At 31.6% G+C, this 20577-nt stretch overlaps 3 protein-coding genes and 1 long non-coding RNA gene across 8 annotated transcripts; 1 reads left to right on the plus strand and 3 right to left on the minus strand.

Annotated features, from left to right (window-relative positions):
• The first annotated feature begins 1024 nt into the window (after positions 1-1024).
• On the plus strand, positions 1025-5489 carry LOC111288645 (uncharacterized). Its single transcript, XR_016341361.1, has 2 exons — positions 1025-1209; positions 4984-5489. It is a non-coding gene; the product is annotated as an uncharacterized LOC111288645 (long non-coding RNA).
• On the minus strand, positions 4652-10641 carry LOC111287163 (histidine kinase CRE1-like). 5 transcript variants are annotated; one of them, XM_089759102.1, is made up of 15 exons: positions 10373-10641; positions 9136-9837; positions 8964-9048; positions 8725-8780; positions 8544-8609; positions 8390-8429; positions 7927-8208; positions 7670-7828; positions 7394-7580; positions 7177-7228; positions 6842-7071; positions 6476-6574; positions 5634-5692; positions 5221-5361; positions 4652-5140 (listed from the first exon to the last, which is right to left on the minus strand). In XM_089759102.1, exons 10-14 carry the CDS (start codon positions 7190-7192, stop codon positions 5349-5351), a joined length of 417 nt encoding a protein of 138 aa, XP_089615228.1. In that variant the 5' UTR covers positions 7193-7228; positions 7394-7580; positions 7670-7828; positions 7927-8208; positions 8390-8429; positions 8544-8609; positions 8725-8780; positions 8964-9048; positions 9136-9837; positions 10373-10641; the 3' UTR covers positions 4652-5140; positions 5221-5348. The 5 variants fall into 5 exon arrangements, with proteins under 5 accessions (XP_089615228.1, XP_089615227.1, XP_089615231.1 ...); XM_089759101.1 differs by having other exon boundaries at positions 8390-8436; XM_089759105.1 differs by lacking the exon at positions 10373-10641 and having other exon boundaries at positions 8390-8436; positions 9136-9250; positions 9731-9997.
• LOC149519032 (receptor-like protein 7) lies at positions 10412-15133 on the minus strand. The gene is made up of 3 exons (XM_089759100.1): positions 11485-15133; positions 11004-11295; positions 10412-10551 (listed from the first exon to the last, which is right to left on the minus strand). The coding sequence occupies exon 1, from the start codon at positions 14263-14265 to the stop codon at positions 11488-11490; it is 2778 nt and encodes a 925-aa protein (XP_089615226.1). The 5' UTR covers positions 14266-15133; the 3' UTR covers positions 10412-10551; positions 11004-11295; positions 11485-11487.
• On the minus strand, positions 14265-15611 carry LOC111287801 (receptor-like protein 6). Its single transcript, XM_022878469.2, has one exon. It carries the CDS (start codon positions 15609-15611, stop codon positions 14265-14267), a length of 1347 nt encoding a protein of 448 aa, XP_022734204.2.
• Between the last annotated feature and the right edge of the window lie 4966 nt (positions 15612-20577).

Raw genomic sequence — 20577 nt, forward strand, 5'->3', positions numbered from 1 at the left:
AAGGCCTAACTCGACAAGATAGCTCGACCTAAAGCTTAGACTCAACTCAATTAAAAGAGCTTGAATTTACAAAATGCCTTCACAAAAGCTCAACTCGACAAAACAACTTGGTATAAGAGCTCAAATTCAACTAAGCCAAAAGAGTTTGGATCTATAAAATGCCTTCACAAAGTCTTAATTCGACAAAATAGCTCGACTAAAGAGTTCAAAATTAGCTAAGCCAAAAGAGCTCGAATCTACAAAATACTTTCATAAAAACTTAATTTGACAAAACAGCTTGACCAAAGAGTTTGGATTTAGCTCGGTCAAAAGTGCTCAAATGTACAAAATATCTTCTTAAAGGCCTAGTTGGCCCACGTTAACTAAAGCGATCAACTTGGTCAAAAGAACTCAGCTCAACAAAAATAGCTCATTTCAACAACGTCGGTTAAAAAGTTCATTTTAAAAATTGTCTTCACAAAGATTTAGCTCAACCACCTTCACCAAAAAATTTATCTCAGTAAATTATCTTTATAAAAATTTTTTATGATATATTTAAAACATCATTTAAATCAATAATCATTGAAATAAAGAAATAAAAATAAGACATATTAATGTAAAAATTATTCACATGTCCTTCTGTCTGTAACATTATTTAGGATTGTTGCTATATTTGGTAGAACATATCATTGTAATGTAAAAATAAATATTGTGTTTGATGTATAGACAAAACAAGTAACAATTAGTTGAGTTATCAAATCATTTGATTTTTATCTGATTTTTCTTTGATTTTTAGTCTACAATTTTTTCTACATTTAATATATTTGTTCGTCTTTATTATTGTGTTGCTCGTGCATTACTTGGTGCAAAACGTTTTTGGTTACTCACATAGTGATATTTTTGTAATATCCCAAAAATTTGTTATTGTGCTATGTTATAGTACTAGAAATATTAAGGATTTGCAGTATTTTGTTGATTATTGGATAATATTATAAGAGTGACTCAATTGCAAAAGTTTAGTTAGTGGATGATATTGCCAGAGGGCTTAAATTGCACAACAGAACTCCCGGAAGTATCATAAGGTAAATATTCCGATTTTATCTCTAAGATAAATTATTCTTTCTCTAATAAAAAAAAAAGATTTCAAAAAAAAAAAAAAAAAAGTAAGAGCAGCAGCAGTAAAGGGAAGCTGCCACCGTGGGTTTTTAAAGTTGCAAATCAAGTTTTAAGGTAAGATTAAAATTCATTTTTCTTGATATTTTTGTATTTTATTAGTTCTCTTCATAACCCAGCTTTGGGTTTCAAATTTTCGGCGACATTTCGGTGGCATATTTGGTAAAATTGGAAATTTCTCTTCAAGACCTTTCAAATGCATGTTGTGGCAACTCATTTGGTTTAGTATTGTAGGAAAAATTAAATTTTGAAGTTGAAAACAAATGGGTCTTTTGTCAGTGTTGGTGATTCAAATTTGGGTCACCGTAAATCCATCTTCTGGCAGTTCCTTAGGTCAAAACTTGGGTGCTATTTGAAGTAGAAAGTGTCCTGTTTAATTTGGTGGTAATGGTTCATTTTGGGGTTCTTCGAGAAGGAACAACTGAGGCACCAAAGTCAGATTCATGAAGCTGAAAACCAAGAAAATCTGGGCATGCAGTGATCATTTCCAATTTTTTTTACCTCTAAAACTCATGATTTTGGTAGCCATTTTAGCTGAAACAAAATTCTATATTTTACTGCTGCATGCATACTTTTAACTTTCTGTTTTGATTCATCACTAAAGTCGGTTGGAGTTGGGAGATATTTGGTTCAAAGGCAGCCCAAGGATCATGAAATTCTGAAGAAAAAAATCAGAATTCGAAAAAAATAATTTTAATTATTTTTTAAAAAATTATGTTTAGTCAACTTTGATTCATTTTCATTAGAAATAGCATGAACTTCAATTACATGATTTTAGTGAAAATTTTTTATTATAAAAATAATTTTGTGAAATTATTTTTATGCCGGTAGTGTTAAGGAAATCTCAAATAAACACAAAGTTTAAAATAAGTCCCTTAAATGATTTTATGATTTAACCTTAAAAAATAAATAAATAAAATATTGCTAATGATTTTGTGTTTTCCAACTTTAATTTCTAATTTTCTTTACTTTGTGAATCCATATTATTAGGAAATATAGTTTTAATAAAGGAATACATATTTCAAATATTCTCGGTTTGTAAAGGAGGTTGTCACAAGCCTTAGATGCTTTAGGATGGCTACTAAGAAGTTGTACTTGTTGAGTTTATGTTTTATGTTAAATTCTAATTTTGAAATATTCTTGAATTATTAGGTTATTAAGATATTTGAGTGATTTGTTGCATGCTGTCAATTTAGCAAATCAGTAAGTAACTTGATATCTCCTTGGTATTTTCACACCTTAAAGGTCAGCCCAAACGTGATTATATTTGTATGAATTGTATGATAGTTTGTCCCTTGATTTGTTAAATCGGGTTAAGCATTCAAAGTATATATGACTTCTTTGTTTTGAATTTGGAGTGTGAATTTTATCTTACTTTGGTCTTTGAACATAATAATTTTGTCATAATATCTGTGTGTATATATATTTTTATGAACACAGATATTTGCATAAGATATTTTGGAAAGTAATATGAAACTTGGTTATGGATTTGGAATGTAGTTTTGTTCTTTATATAATCTTTGAACATGATTTTGTCCAAATATATGTATATATCTATCTTTAAGAATGTAAGTTATCGCATAAGGCATTTCAGAAGGAAATTCAAAACTATGCTTTATATGAGATGCATTTTGGAAAGTGCATGATATAGCTTTGCTTAGACCCTGCCAATAGGGATTAAACATTGGTCATGTCTGACATGTACATTGTGATGTAAAAGTGATTTTCGTATCATGCTATCGGTTATGAATAGTGGTTTTCATACTGTGCTACCGGTTAAAAGTAGTGGTTTTCGTACTGTGCTGCCGGTTGAGAATAGTGATTTTCGTACCATACCATTGGTTTCAAAATAGTAGTTTTTGTTCTGTTCAGTGCAACTATTCGGTTGTCTTTGGTATGCCTACAGGGGTTAATTGTGGTTTTGTTCTGATTCTAATCAATGTCACATAAAACTTATAAAATTTAGGATCTTGTAAAATTCTGTTTAGGTTTGATATCTGAGAAGCTGACTTTGGGCAAATATAATTATGAAAGCCAGATTACCCAATTGTGATTTTAAATAGTTATATCCAATATCTTTGTGAAACTTCATTTTGTTGAGGTGTGAGAACCCAATCTTGAGTAAATATGATTTTGAATATAAAACATACTAAATTTTTGTATCATATTACTGAACTTATGAAATTAAAAGTTGTGAACTATGTTAGTTTCGTATATGTATGATACAAGATTTTGAAATCATATATATTTCCAAGTACATGATTACCCGAAACTTTTGTATTATGAAATTATTGTTGTGATTTGGCCTAAACCATCTTGAAGCATGCTTAATCCACTTGAGTGGATGTCAGTTGCTTACTGAGCCTTTGTACTTATTCCTTTAATTGTTATTTTTTAGCTTTCGATAATTACACCTCAAGAGGATTACTTTGGATGAGAGCTTTGTTAGCAAGTTTAGCATCTGTCCTTAGTCTCGTGTTTCTTAGATGTGAGTATTTTGGATATCAGTTGTCAGTAAATTCGTTATTTAGTGATATTTTTGAACCAAATTATATCACTGAATTTTGGAGAATTTAGGTTTTGAAAGATATGATATATTGGAGACTTTGAAATTTGGTATGGTGTTATCTTGAAAGCTATTTTGAAGTTCTAAATTTTTATTCAGTATGGTATTTGTTGCTTTACATGTTTATGTGATTTGTCCCATGAGTGTGTCGTTGTTATACCTAAAACCTAGGCTTTGGGATGTTACAATTTTTTATGGTCAACTTGTTTTATGTTACAGGAAAAGGACATATATATATATATATATATATGAGATGTTAGCTCAGTGATATTAGTGTCAGTGTTAAAATTGAGGCTTTGGAGTTTAGCCTAAAAGATAAAGAAAGGGACATATTTTCACTTTACATTACCTACTTCTTGGTGACACATATCTGTTTTATGTCATTACCATGGTTTACAATTTTACTTTTCATTCCATTATAAACTAACCAAATGTGTTTCATTCGTTGATGTTTTGCTTCAACACCTGCAGCCATTAACATTTTTATTTCTTAATTTGTTAGTGTTGTAGTTGTAAGATTCACTTCTCTGCATACCATATTAAAAGAAATGCATTCCCTGCAAGATGTTGGGAAAATTTTAGATTATGCAGTGATGAGTTTTTGAAATTACTGTTGCTGCAACCACATGCAGTACCTTTTTTATAAGCATTTTTTGGAGGTCATGCTTTTAATTATTGTTGCTGTAAGCAAGTGCCTTGCTATATTCTCTCCGACATTTGGCTCTTTTTTTTTTTTTTTAATTTTGCTCAAATTTGAGAATAATGGGTTTCAGGCTTTAAGACTTGAGGGTTAAGATGGGTTTTTGTCATTTTGATTCTTGAGAGATATTTGAGGACTGGAATCTCGGTGAGATGAGTTATATTGGCAGAGGAAAATATGGAGAAGGTTGAAATTTTCGTGAAACTAAAAAAAAAAAGGGAGAAGCGAGAAAATTATTGAAATTCAATTGTTAAGCTCTCTAGGTAATGGTTCGAGAGTTGGAATCAGATTTAGACAAAATGATTGAATAAAGGAAAAAGGGTCATAAAAATGAAAGGAAAACCTCAATTCAATTTCTTAGTTGTTACTGCTTCTGTACATTTATTAACATTCAATTTGCTGACTCCAAAGTCCAATTGAATCACTCTCATAGCTCTGCCAGTGAGGAGATGATGAACCTAGCAATGTCCATAACTGGCTTCTTTCGAGAGAATCAACTTCTTGATGTTTCCATAAAACCCCATCAATTTTTTTTCAACTTTCTCATAAAGTCTTCATCTCTTAGGAAGGTACCTCCAGAGCTAAGGGCTGCAGGATCCAAGACAGTTCAAGGAATCTGAATTTGGTGCTGTCCAAAGCATTGAAATCATTCCCTCGAGGAGCAGGGGAATTGGGGCCATTAAAGTGATGAACTCTCGCTTGTTGGAATGGTTGAAAATTTTCTGCATTGACACAAGTTAGTGAAATAACCATCTTGGGTTTTAGCATTATTCGAGAAATCACTACTAGAGATCAGACTAACCCAAATGGCCAGTGAATTGAAGAATAGCATGCTCATCATATGTCTCCCAATATCTGTAATTTCTTGAATGAAACGCTCATGTACGGTACTCCTTGAAACTTAAAGATAAATCCGTGTGAAAAAGCGCACTACCAGTACTTCCTACAAGAACATGGTACATTCAAAATGATATTAGCTTCCAGTACCCTGACAGTTTGTGATGTAAGTTCACTTGGCACAGTGGTTGAAGTTTTTGAAAACATTGTTACATGTCCGTATGATTTTGAATACATGCATATATTATATAGCAGGAAAGTATGTTGTCTGCATATAACCATTGTGATCTTGAATTGCTTTTTGCATATTTAGTCAACTTCATGCATAAGCTCAGGTTTAATTCACAATATTCATAGAGCACTCCCACTGCTCCTTACCTTAAATATAGTTTGATCAAAGAAGAGGATTGGCTACCAGATACCAGGGAGTTCAGTCTCTGCAACCAAGAAACAGTTAGATGAGAAAACAACAACAAACTAAATCTCATATCCCATAGCTCTAGGGTCGGCTGTATGAAAGGTCAAAGGAGAGTCATGTTAAGTTCTAATTTCAAATCTTCTTGCATCACTCGTTTCAGAATTATGAATTTGTTGGGAAAAAAATTGGATTTTGTACAATGATTTAAGAATTATGCATTTGTTGCTATATCAGAATTCAAAGTAACGCTTCCTATAGATCAATGTGCATATTTTGAACATCTATTAAAGACCTAGGGAATAAATTATTGAAAGGATTTACTTGAACTAGATTTCAAGTCTGCGCTTCGCTGCAAGAGTAATTTAGGGGCATAAGAATACTGGTAGTATGAGAAGAAAAGCCGGTTGCCCAAAGAACTAAGCAGAATATAAATTATGAAATTGGAAACAAAGCACTTCACACAAATAATCAATAATTCACCTTAATAACGAATGCTTTGTATATACAGATAACCAACATAAACATTTTATTCAAATGAAAGATCCAAACCAAGAACTACAGAGCAATACTGCAGTAAATAAATAACATCAGAAATTGAATCTACATACTGTAACATGGTAATCAAGATGCAAAACTAAAGTTTGAATTTCTAAAAATGCAATCCAAACCAAAGACAATTCAATAGTAAACTAAATTTGAGCTTGTGCTTTAGCTAGAGTTTCTAAATAAGACTCTCTTAATTACATCCCTAATTCTATCTAAATTAGTGCCAAAAAGAGTGAAGGTTGGGCAACCAGCTTACTTTAACAGAGTTCCCAACAAGATTAGTAATGATCTGTCTGAATCTCTTTGGATCTCCCACAACTCTTTCAGGAACTTTATCAGAAACAAAGACTGCCAGCTTCACTTCCCAAAGAATTACACCATATTTCAATCATTGTAATGCATCGGGAACACAACCATTTATTGACATCAACAACCCACCGAGACAGAAAAAGACAAGGGAAAAACAAAGGCACAAAGTTAGGTCAAGCATTATAAACCAAAAGGATTTTTCTATTTTGATTATAGGCATCCCCATACGCCTATAACCTATAGGAACTATCTAACATAGAGAAACATACTGAAAAATGAAGCAGTAGGTTTTATGAATCTTATCTGGGCTTACCTTAACACCTTTGCTTCTAGACTTTTCAGAAAATAAAGAGAGCACATCATCTAGGATAGATCGAAGGTCAAAGGGGACAGATTCGAACTCTAACTTTGCTACTTCAATTTTTGCTCGGTCAAGCACCTCATTTATTAATTTTGTCAGCACCTTTCCACAATCTTGAGCAGTCTGAGCATAATCCTTTTGCGTTGAACTGAAATTTATATCTAAAAGCAAAGCAATCATCCCTGAGACCATTCAAAAAGTCATCAGAACATTACCGGATTAAAATCTATTAATGTCCTCGCAGGTATATTTATAGAGAAAACCTTAATGAGAGATCTAGAACATACCAAGGATGCCATTCATGGGAGCCCTAATTTCACGAGAAACTGTTACCAGAACCTGATATCAAGAACACAAGTAATACTCCCAAGTCATAATTAGTTTTAGCTTGGAAATGGGTGGTGAACCATATGTTGATATATATATATATATATGTATATATATATGTGTGTGTGTATATATATATATATACATATATATATATATATATCTTGAAAATCATACCTGCGATTTGGCAACATCAGCAGCTTCGGCTCAAACCTTCAGTTGTTGCATTTCGTGGAAATCATCTTCAACTTTAACAATGTGCATCGCTGCACCATATAAGATATAGCCAACTAATAAGCAGATCACAAAGAATAAGAATGCAGTGGTCAGCGCTGTCCATGATGTAGGTGCCTTCTGATGATATCTGCTCAAAATGCCAAATGGTAAGTGCTTGCAGAAACAACTGCAGTAATTCCATCAACCTTGTGAATAAGTAGTTAGTGATACACTTACCTACATATCATTTGATGCTTCCTAAATGGATCTCCAAAATCAAGCTTGCTTTCATGCAACAGAGCCAAGTCACCATCTTGATTTTGGTGACCATACCTACCGCTTCCTAAGTAGCCAAGTCACCTTTGCTTTAAATTCTTTTTCACGTCCTATCTTTGCCTGCATTATATCTAAGATTTTTATCCAATTCCCATTTAATGTTACTATAATTCAGGGTAAAAAAAGGATTCCATCATCTTTTCACTGCTATTTCATACCAGTCATCTGGAAGACTCTGGAATGAAAAAGAGTCCAAGGACTAGAATTGCACAAGGAATAAGTCCTGCAATCACTCCACTTGTGAGTCCCAACTTGTCTTATCTAGCTTTAGAAACACTCTCACACACACGTACACATGGTTTTGCAGAAGAATGTTGCGAATCCCAGTGCTTTGAATAAATGGATAAGACATAAGACACTTTTAACTGTTAATGCTAAAGCCCACCAAATTAGAGCTGCCTTATTATGAAGGCAACAGATACTCCACTGCAGATCATAAGCTGTAGAATAAGATGAGAAATAATCAGATAAAACTATGTGCATGTTTCATTGTTTTCTATCTTTTTTATGCATTTATTTTGCACATTCAGACAACTAATGACTGTTCAGAAAATTAAATTCACAACTTCAAGAAATTGTGATGATGATAATGACTGCTTCTACTTGACAGGCACATGTTACCTGGTTTATAGTTTCTTTGGTGCGATTTCAGCAATAAATACTGGTACCTTGTCATACATCCAACAAAAGGCATCATAATCATTAAGAACAGTGAGTGTACCAATTACTAGAGAAGGTTTAGGAGTGAAATCCTAGAAGATATATAGAAACTCACCACATATGAGAAGACTCCCATTCCATATCCTGTTGCCAGTCTTCCAATGTACGAAGCCAAAGCCCCCTTTTGTTTTCAATTAAGACAGAAAAAGATTATTAAGTGATATTTTCGCATAATTGATTCTGATTAATTTCCAGTTTAAGCAATAATAAATTTAGAGGTCGAGAACTATTAAAACCTTAAGTAATTAGCAAGCCACCCTTCAACACAAAAGCCAGTAGTTGTTCTTATTGCCTGCACATGTTTAGTAATGAACATGATATTTCTTCATGGTTAAAGCAAAATAGAAGTGTTCAATGAAAGAGCAATTTAGCATACATTAATCTATGATTTTTGTGCGTACTCAGAACCTAAATATGAAAATCAAAATAATTTTCCAAATATAACAAAATCAGAGCAAAAAATTATTTTTCTTACCTTTTCTCACTTTCATGTTCTTTTCTTTCAGTTCCCTTTAAGTATCAATCAGCGAGGAGATTTGTCCACATATTTTCTATTATCTCTACAATCCCATAAAATTCAGAATAAGATGGAACAATCAGAATGGTACATGACTAAAATATCCATGAATTTAGGCAGAAAACATTACCAGGTGAGCCATTCTGTCACAAATGGCATGGTGCATGACTATGACTGCAGCCACCGAAACATTGAAAGAATCCACCATGCCTTTCATCGAATTACTTAGCTCCAGTATTTTGACCCTACAAACTACAATCGGTTATACATTTTCTCTCCCATTTTGTAGTTGACTAATCATGTGATCCTAATGAGTTAGGGCGCTCACAACATTGAAACATATGGTTTCAAGCCATGAAATGAATTCAAATACAAACCAGCAATTACAGAAGAGATGTAATTAAAACTCCTAAGATGTTTAATGATTGACTTGCCAACAGATGTCTCCACTACTGCATTTGTCTTCTCAACCAATGGAGCTGGAGTCTCAAAACCCATGTTATATCACCAAATCAATAAACCAGACATTAATTAGAAAGTTAAAACAAAATTGCACTACAAAAATGAGGTATTACTTTGCAATCAAGTAGGTTGACTTTGAATAGTAGTCATATAAAGCAAAAGGGAAAAAAAAATCGTTCAAATTATTGGAAAAATAAAGAAAAAAACCCCAAATCACTTCTTTCTCAAATTATTTACTAAACCGTAACCCTTCACCAAATTACCTTCACTAAATCGTCTTCTCCTCAACCTGAATGAAATGAGAAAGCGAGAGGGAATATAGCCTCATTTAGTTGCAGAAGCGAGAGACCCTATTTCAAGCCTTGAGCTTCTGCTGAAGATGATTCACACCATAGTTGCAGACCTTGATTTGGTATTCGACGCCTGGTCAATTTGCTATCCTCTTAGCAAATGTCTTCAGTTTTTATTAAACAGGTGGCACGCATGCCTCCCTATTTTCAATTTTTATTACACTATTTTTCTTATAGAACCAAAGCAACAAGTTGAATTACCTCTGTTTTTCTTTTGCCAATTGTGTCCTCTTTAAACATGTATTGTCCCTACATTTGCCCTCAAGGTATTTTTAAGACAACGAATAGCTGTCCACCAAATCTGAGTGTGGGGACAGATATTATATATTGTTATTGATGCTATGGAATTGAGTTTATTTTAAGTGCATCATCCCAAAAAACAAAGGGCCTTTCGTCGCCTCCTTAGGCAATCTATGTTGATACTCCATAGTAAGCGACCACCTTTGGTTTTCGACACCTGCAACAAATTTTTGTCATACTTCGAGTCATTTTAGACAACGCAGTCTATGTCCTCTCATGCAAGGACTTGAAGTTGAGGGGGAAAAGGTCATTTACCTGTGACTGCACATAAGATGCAGCTGAAGCAGCAATTTCATAACTCATAAGTTACAGATAAGTAGAATAAGCCTTTACAAAGAATGTATAACTGTATCCTGGCAATCCATGCTTTCTTTTCCATGGAATAGGTAACAAACAGCAACCTGCAGGCCCTTGTATCTTCTCAAACCATTGGCCTGAAAATTATAAGAATGAAGTTACTCCATTTCGCTAGAAACAATCAAGTTTTTCATTTGCAAAAACTTAATTCATAATAAGCTTGTATCATTTTCTTAAAAGCTAAAATTAATGAATTAATCAAGTCCACATAACAATTTAAGAATGTTATTCTTTCAAATTAGACCATCACAAAAAATTTTGATCTATTCATACCTTTAAGTTGTTAAAAGTTGCTTTGGACTGCCTTTATTTATTTATTTTTTTTCTTAGTCAAGCTCTACTCTACATGGACATCAGCTTAATATAACACTAGAGTTTACGACAGTACATTTTTCTTTGTCTATGTGCGAGTGTAGAAGTAGAGAAACAAGGAATGAGGTTGTACTAAAATGAAGAAAATGTTAAAGGAAATTATTATGAGCTATAAAAGGTTTGGGAAAAACCTATCATGGGAAATAGAGCTTCATACCTGGATTTTTTATACAAAATAAGACGTGCCAAACAAGAAGGGCAAAATGGTTTGGCTTCAAAGAATGATAAATAGACCAGATTCTCACTCCATCTCCATCTCCATCATGATCAAGGACTTAGTCTCAAACAATCTCATTTGGTCTTCGTCTTTTTTGGTGCATTGATACAGCATGTATGCTACTAATTAAACAACAAAGGATCTTTGCTCGAGCTTGGTCTTTTAAGATTATTTGTTGTTATGCCTGTCTCTTTTCCTTACATACCATATCTTGTTTCTGGTTCCTCCTGCACTACGACATTATAACAACAACAGACTCATTGATAATGACTATCACTGCTACAAGAACAAATATTGTATGATATTGAACTTTGTCAAGAGAGAAAAAAATGGGGTTGCAAAATTTAAAGAATATAATAATTTGCAGCAACTATCTTTTCAATTTAAAAAGATTTCCCAAGTTTCCAAGGGGAGTGCTTACCATTTATCTTGAAACATGAATTTTGATGCTTCTCTTGTTCCTTTTCCCTTTCCTTTTGAATTTGCCTAGCCATATATTTCCGAACTCATTCAGCACCGTATATCCCATACATAAACCAATGACCAATCCACTACCATAACCGATCAATGCAATTTTCCAAACAGATATGCCATCTACCCATGAATCTGCATCTTTCTTTGGAAGGGGCACTGGAACACCAACTTCATCACATTTCCTTGACAAAGGCGGCCCACATAATCTTGGATTCCCTCTGTAAGAATCATTTGAAAATGTATTGAATTGGTTGCTTTGTGGTATGCTCCCTTCAAGTTGGTTGTAAGACAGGTTTAGTGCTTCCAGGAAAGTTAGACTTGTAAGTTGAGGAGGAATCTTCCCGGAAAGTTTGTTGCGTGAGAGGTCCAAAGACTCAAGGTCTTTTAGTTTCTCGAGTGCTAATGGAATTTGGCCAGAGAAGCTATTTTGGGATAAGTTAAGCACTTTGAGTGATTTGAGAAATTGTATTTCTCCTGGTATTCTCCCATGGAAACTATTGTTGGAAAGGTCAAGACAAGTAAAAATGGTTAAGATTTTCTCATAAAAAATTTCAATCCCTTTATTGACAATTGTCACAGAGTCTTGATAGTACTCCTCTCCAATATAATCTAGCTTAGCTTTGTTGCCATCAGTCAACGTCATTGCCCTCAAACATCGCAAAAATTCGATGGATAAGTCACCTGAGAAGTTGTTGAAAGCAATGTCCAATATCCGTAGCATTGGAAAACCACATTCCTTCTCGAAATTCTTAATTGTACCATAAAATTTGTTTGCTCGTAGAACCTTCAAGGAAGGCAACTTCTCCAACCAAATCGGAAATGTGTCATGAACCATATTGTTTCCAAGGTCTAAAACCTCAAGTTTTGTGCAATTGGCTAATGATCTTGGCAATTTCCCTTCTAATTTATTCCTACCGATTTTGAGTGACCTTAATTGAGTAGCTTGAAGGAAATTAATCGATAGTTCACCAGAAATTTCATTAGAAGCAATGTCGAGTACATCCAACGCCGGAAAACCATTTTTATGTTTCAAATGTTTAATTTGACCATAAAATTTATTCTCTCGCAGTATCAGAACCTTCAGTGCAGGCAATTTTTCCAACCAAAAAGGGAATGTATCATACATCATGTTGTTTCCCACATCCAAAACTTCGAGTTGAGTGCATTTGGTTAGTGACATTGGCAACTTCCCTTCCAACCTATTCTCACTAACTTTGAGCGTCCATATTTGGGTTGCTTCTGCAAAATTTGGCAAGATTCCGCTGAAGTTATTTCCTTGAAGGTCCAACAAATCGAGAGTACCAATATTGCCTAAGCAATTTGGAATTGGGCCGCTCAAATTGTTGTAAGATGCATTGAAATGATAAAGTTGACTCAAATTGCAAATAGGTCTGAGGAAAGAGCCTTGCGAAGAAGTTAGAGAGTGATTGGGCAAAAATTGGTCCAAAGAAGAGAGATGATTGTTAGAAAGAGACAAATAACCCAAACTTTTCTTCCATAACCACTTTGGTACTACACCACTTATTTTGTTGTTTGCAAGGTCAAGAGATTCTAAATTCTCTTGACTCTTTAAAAACTCTGGAAATGTACTTATATTACAGGATTCTAAATACAACCACGTCAGCATTGGAAAGGTTGAGTTTGCATCACCAAAGGGAAATTGATTTGGGAAATCAATGGCATTGAAAGAAAGGTCTAAATGTAGAAGAGTGGTCTTCCATAACCAATTAGGCACCAAACCATGGATTTGGTTGTTAGAAAGATATAGGGTAGTCAACTTGTCTTGTGTTTTGATGAATTCTGGAAATTCTGTAAGGTTGCAAGATCGTAGGTTAAGATAATCTAATTGGGGAAAAGTAAAGCTTTTGTTGTTTCTTTCAATTGAAAAGGAGGAGTTTGCATCACCGAAAGGAAACTCTTTTGAAAAATTAATGGCATTGAAAGAAAGGTCTAAAGATAGAAGAGTGGTCTTCCACAACCAATTAGGCACAAAACCATGGATTTGGTTGTTAGAAAGATATAGGGTAGTCAACTTGTCTTGTGTTTTGATGAATTCAGGAAATTCTGTAAGGTTGCAAGATTCTAGGTTAAGATAATCTAATTGGGAAATAGTAAAGCTTTTGTTGTTGCTTTCAATTGAAAAGGAGGAGTTTGCATCACCGAAAGGAAACTCTTTTGAAAAATTAATGGCATTGAAAGAAAGGTCTAAAGATAGAAGAGTGGTCTTCCACAACCAATTAGGCACAAAGCCATGGATTTGGTTGTTAGAAAGATATAGGGTAGTCAACTTGTCTTGTGTTTTGATGAATTCAGGAAATTCTGTAAGGTTGCAAGATTCTAGGTTAAGATAATCTAATTGGGGAATAGTAAAGCTTTTGTTGTTGCTTTCAATTGAAAAGGAGGAGTTTGCTAATTGGTTGTAAGAAAGATCTAGAACAGTCAACTTGCCTTGTGTTTTGATGAATTCTGGAAATCGAGTAAGGTTGCATGACCTTAGGGCTAACTTCTCCAATTGGGGAAACATAAGGCTTTTGTTGTCGCTTCCAATTAACAAGCTTATATGGGATAGATCGAGAGACCTTAAGTTCTTGAGTTGAAACAACATGTCAAGCTTCATAGAAGCAAAGTTGCTGTAGCCAACAAAAAGTGATTCAAGCCGTGGGAGTTGAAAGATTGAGTTAGGAATGGACCCTTTTAAATAATTATCGCCTAACTTCAAATATCTCATCACCGAAGAGGTGCATTGGGGAACTCATCAATTTCACCAACCAGTTGATTTCCTTCGAGAGACAATGTATGCAATGATGGAAGAGTAAATAAAGAAGAATGTATTGATCCAGAAAGCCCGCTAAAGCCCAAATTGAGAATTGCAAGATTTGGAACTCCATATCTATGAAATGGTGGGATTAAACCATTGAAACCATTATCCGATAGATCCAATTCCACAAGACTAGTAAGATTTGCAACTGTTGATGGAATGGATCCAGAGAAATAGCAACCAGCAAGATCTAATTTTGTCAAAAACCAGAGATTACCAATTGAGTTTGGTAATTTTTCTCTGAAATTTGTCCAGGATAGTGATAAGACCTGTAAATTGTTGTTAATCAAAAATTCTGGCAACTGACCCATGAGATTGTCATTTTCTGAAATGTCAATGCTTTGTATTTTGGGCAATAAGAAAACTTCAGTTGGAAAATGCCCACACAAATTGCAATACCTTAGACTGAGAGAAACCAATCGAGAGGAAATTTCCGAGAAATTTGGAGGCAAATAAGAGATTGGGTTATTGTCAAGGTTAAGTTTGGAAAGAAAATGGAGTGTGGAGAAAGAAGAACAAAGTGGACCTGTCAAACCACAGGATGACATGCTTAACACACGTAAATTTGGAACTGTTGACGATATGATTTCACACCATTTTGTACTTTGAGTTGAAATGTTCACACTATCCAAATAGAGCTCTTCGAGAAACATCAAATTCTTGATTAATGAGTTGAAATTTGGTTTCTCTACTTTTAGAGTAGGATAATAATCATCATGTGAATCAACACTTTGATAATTTCTCCAATAGCAATAATCTTGATTAGATAAATCAAGAGACACTAACCTTGTTAAGTGTGAGACTGCCATTGGAATTTGACCATGGAAACATGAGTCTGAGAGATTTAGATGAGTCAAATTTGGAAGTCCTCCAAACCCATAGGGATACAAAGTGGTATTAAAATTGTTTCCAGCAAGATTAAGATTTTGAAGATGATGGAGATTGAAAATGGAATGAAAGCTTCCTGAAAGGTTTTTGTAATTAAGATCGAGGCCAATAACATGACCAAGACCATCACACGTGACTCCTTTCCAAGAGCAATAATCTGTTTTGAGATCCCAAAGCTCAACTTTGGAAGAGAAAGTAAAATTAGGAGAAAAGTAAAGATCTTGCTGCAACTGAACTAGAGCAGATCTCTGGTCATCAAGGCGATGGCTCTGGATAGTAGTCTCAGATAGAACAAGAAGTACGGTGAAGCATGACAAGAGAAAGAAGGTAGGCAAAAAGAGTGAAATTAGGGTATGAAGAGGGTTCATTTTTCCTTTCTACAAAAATGAAAAGAAGGTTGTGGAGTTTCGTGTTTTCATACACCATATTTATAGACTACTACATCACATTGCACTATATATCTTTATCTCATTATTAATTTTTTGTATAAAGTTATAAATACAAGAAAAATTATAATTATAATTAAATATTATATTTGTATAAAAAATTATTGAATTAAATCAAACAAATAAATTAACAAATGAACTAACAAATAATAAAACAAATTCAACAAAAATTAAATCAAACTCACAAATAATAAGTAAGACTACTTAATCTTTTGCTTTAAACTTAGTCTTGTCACAATTCTAATAATCATAGAAGTTGCTTAAGTCTAGGTCAATTAAAAACACAAAAGTATAGCAATAAATTTCCTTTTTTAGCAAGCAATAAATAATATACTTAAAATTTATGAGAGATTAAATGATAAGTACTAAGTTAACATCTGATTTTCATTATATTCAACTTTTGAATGATTAAATGAGATAATATATTATGATGCAACGTTGCTCAGAAGCTAATAAAGTAACAAATTAATATAAAACACTTATGTTTTTCATTTAATCCTCGAATAAGTATACACGTTCCAAGCTTTAATCCAAAGAGTACTTCTAAATTAAAAGGAAATAAAAAAAAAATTTGTTAAATTTCTTGTTGGTTGAGAAGGATTGGACGTAAGGTTGAAGGAATAAGACACAAAAAAGTTGACACAGAGAGTGGAAATTTTGATGATACATTATGGGAATTCTTGATTTTTAACACAATTTAAAGCAACATCATTGAAGAAATAAAATATCTAAATTTGGTCTTCCAAACTTCCTTGACAATTATTGGAGTGATCTATACGAATATCTTATAAAATTGGTGACTTTTCAATTCTTTAGGAAAACTCCTTGCAATTTCAATTTCCTTTTTCTTCTCAAAGTATCGTAAACCAATTGAAACGCAAAAAGATTAAAAAATCTGGAACCAAACAAAATTTAAAAAATAAAAAAGAACATTAATAATTTTATTCATAAGATCAAATTGTTTTGCACAAAAAATCTAACCAATTAATAAATTATTCAAGCAAGCATAAGCATACTCAAATCATAAATCATCGTCCATACAAAAAATAATAATTTAACATGATTCAATACTTAATTTATCTACATCCATCAATAAAAAAAAAAGATCTACTACATATAAAAAATTACAAATATACAATTAAATCAACCAACACTTACAATCAATATCTATATACTCTCTTATTCTCCTTTAATTCTAAGAATTACACTAAACCCAAACTATAAATATTCACACACCCATAACCTTTTCATTCTCCTCTAATCATATTAAGTGTAATCAATCAAACGTTAGCACCTAATAGTACTGCTATTATTTTCCTCTTGTACTATGAAATATAATCAATTATATATGCATACCCATAAGTACTCTCCCTTGGCCCCACGAAGTGTTTATCTAGGAAAACACTATAATTTTTTTTTGTATATATTTTTCTTATACCTAACCTTATTAAGATCCACACAATATATAATATTTCTAACTTAATCACAAAAAATTCCTTTACTCTTAAAATTTTTGTCTTTCAATTTTTTTCTTTCAAATAACATATAGTTAATCTCAAAAAATTCTTGAACAAATCTCTTATTAAATTTTTTTAATGTTTAAGTCAATATTCTCAATACAAATACCCTTATAATTTGTATGTATATAATCTTAAAATTGCACAAACCTTTTAACCAAAAAAAAGAAAAGAAACCAATAAGATTACATAGTTTTCTAAAAAATTCCTAAACATCCTAAAATAATTAAATCCTGAGAGTGTATAATAATTCAATCATCTTAAATAATTAACAATTAATTTTATAATGAAAAATTAGCAATTAATTATTTTCATGTATCTCAACTACAACCACAAATCATTTTGTGGCAGTTTATATATAAGACTTGAGAAAGCACATTGAAAGAGTGTAAATGTTGATGGTAGTAATTAATTTAACTTGTTGACTAAGTTATTACATATAACTAAATTTTTAATTTTTGAAAAGAATAGGATGAAAGAAAAACTTGAGAATTTAGAAAATATTTTTGTTTTCAAAGTCCTTGAACCAATTGACACGGTAGAACTAAAACATTGAAGATTTAAAAATTGCTTGTTTTTCGAAGTCTTTGAACCTATTGAAACGATAGAAAAAGAATTAGAGAATTTTCTTAGAATCCGAGAAAATTCTTTTATTATACCAAATTCATAATAATTTGTCTTAGTCATGTCATTCAAAGGGAAAAAATTAGCAATATCAAAAGAACCCATTTTGCCTTTTTTTTTTTTTTTCAATTATGAACTTTGCATAAGATATGCTATGTAGAAACTCTCCAATCTTCCTTTTTTTTTTTTTAATGCTTTTGATTTTATAAGTTTGGAATAAGTCCCAAAAAAATAAAAATAAAAATACAGTTGCTATAAAAGATATAATTAAATTAAAATTAGTTTTATATTTAAATCTAATGGAATTGTAAATACCAATTATCAATAAAAAGAAAAAAGAAAAAACTAATTGACTAGGAATTTAGGTTCTGATATGAAAAATTACAATTATAATTAAATAGTATTTTGGTTTAAAAATTTATTGAATTAAGTCAAACAACTAAATTAACAAATGAACCAAAAAAATAATTAAACAAATCCAACATAAAATTAAATCAAACACACAAATAACAAGTAAGACTTAATCTTTTGCTTTAAACTTAGTCTTGTCATCACGCTAATATTTTAATCTTTTTCGTGATTGTTACTTCACAATGCTAATAATCTAAGAAGTTGCTTTAGTCTAAGTCAATTAAAAACACAAAAGTATAGCAATAAATTTATTTTTTCTAGCAAGCAATAAATAATATACTTAAAATTTATGAAAGACTAAATCATAAGTACTAAGTTAATATCTTATTTTCATTGTATTTAACTTTTTAATTAAGAAATGAGAAAATATATTCGGATATAACATTGCTCAACCAGTTAGTTTGTAACAAAAATCAATATTAAACTAATAAATTAACAAATTAATATAAAATTAAATAAAGCATACATACTTAATTAGAGAGATTAAGAGAGAAACTAGATTTTTGTTTTTTGTTCAATCCTCAAATATGTATACAAGTTCTCAGCTTCAACCCAAAGAGTACTTCTAAATTGAAAGGAATTAAAAAAAAAAAAAAATTGCAAGTTTCTTGTTGGTTGAGATGAATTGGACATCAGGCAGAAGGAATAAGACAAAAACTGGAAATTTTGAGGATAAATTATGAGAATTATTGAATTTTAACATAATTTAAGACAACATCATTGAAGAAAAAAATTCTAAATTTTGAATTCCAAACTTCCTTGAAGCCAATTGGAGTGACCTAAAGAAATGTCTTATAAAATTGACAACTTTTTAATTCTTTAGGAAAACTCCTTGTAATTCCAAATTTCTTTTTCTTTTCAAAGTTTTGTGAACCAATTGAAACGCAAAGAGACTAAAAAATCAAGGCTCAAACTAAATTTTAAAAAATTAAAAATTTTATTCATAAGATCAAATTGTTAGGCATAAAAACACAATCAATTAATAAATTATTCGAGCAAACATAAATATGCTCAAACTATAAATCATCATCCATATAAAAGATAATAATTTAATTTGATTCGACACTTAATTTGTCCACATACATCCATAGACTAAAAAAAAACTTGTCCATATCCATAAATAAAAGAAAAGATCTATTAGATGTAGAGATTTACAAATATATAATTAAATCAACCAATACTCAAAATCAATACCTATAGATTTTTTTATTCTGAATTCTCAACCCAAATAATAAACATTCACACACACCTATAGATCTTTTTATTCTACTCTAGTCTTATGAAATGTAATCATTTAAACATGTGCATCCATTAGTACTCCTATTATTCTCCCCTAGTCTTATGAAACATAATCAATTAAATATGCACAACCATGAGTATTCTCCCATAGCCTCATGAATTATTTATTCGGTAAAACTCCTTCAACTCTTTTACATTTTTTTTTATCCGCTCAAAAATTCCTAAACATCTTAAAATAATTAAATCACAAGAATGTATAATAATTCAATCATCTTAAATAATTAATAATTAATTTTTTAATAAAAAATTAGTAATTAACTATTTTCATGTATCTCAACTACAGCCACAAATTATTTTGTGAAGGTTTATTTATAAGACTTGAGAAAACACATTGAAAGAGTATAGATGTTGATGGTAATAATTAATTTAACTTGTTGACTAAGTTATTATAAATAATTAAATTTTCAATTTTTGAAAAGAATAGGATGAAGGAAACACTTGAGAATTTGAAAATTGCTTTTGTTTTCAAAGTCTTTGAACCAATTGACATCGCAGAAATAAAACCTTGATGATTTAAAAATTATCCTTTTTTCAAAGTCTTTGAATTAATTAAAACGATAGGGAAAAAATTAGAGAATTTTCTTATAATTTGAGAAAAGTTTTTATTATACCAAAATCATAATATTTTGTCGTAGTCATGTCATTTAATGAGAAAAAATAGCGCTAACAAAGGAACCCATTTTTCTTTTTTTTTTTTTTGTTTAATTATGAACTTTGCATAAGATATGTTAGATAGAAACTGTCTAATCTTTATCCTTCGACGCTTTCGATTTCATAATTTTGGAAAAAGTCACATAAAAAATTTAAAAAAAAAACAGTTGCTATCAAAGATTTAATTCAATTAAAAATAATTGCTTAGGAAAATTTTCAATTTTCATTTATTCAACATGTTGGGTGTTTGCACCTTATGGAAAAATTAATTTTATTTTTTTTGGAATGAATTAATTTAGATTTCAATCAACGCTCTGCCTAAGATTATAAAACCAAATTCTCAGCGTCAACCCTCCAACATTGCAAGTATCTTATATACAAGCTTT

This window comes from Durio zibethinus, chromosome 4, assembly GCF_047325235.1.
Source record: "Durio zibethinus cultivar Kanyao isolate XHJ-2024 chromosome 4, ASM4732523v1, whole genome shotgun sequence".
Classification (NCBI taxonomy): domain Eukaryota; kingdom Viridiplantae; phylum Streptophyta; class Magnoliopsida; order Malvales; family Malvaceae; genus Durio; species Durio zibethinus.

Bases quoted from the DNA above. Each gene is read 5' to 3' on its own strand.
- LOC111287163 (XM_089759102.1), bottom strand. The intron at 6,575-6,841 runs GTAAGCCCAGAT...TGGGAAGTGAAG, and splicing joins CTAGAAGCAAAGGTGTTAAG to CTGGCAGTCTTTGTTTCTGA. The intron at 5,693-6,475 runs GTAAGCTGGTTG...TCTTGGTTGCAG, and splicing joins TTGTTGGGAACTCTGTTAAA to AGACTGAACTCCCTGGTATC.
- LOC149519032 (XM_089759100.1), bottom strand. From the start codon at position 14,265: ATGAGATATTTGAAGTTAGGCGATAATTATTTAAAAGGGTCCATTCCT.
- LOC111287801 (XM_022878469.2), bottom strand. From the start codon at position 15,611: ATGAACCCTCTTCATACCCTAATTTCACTCTTTTTGCCTACCTTCTTT.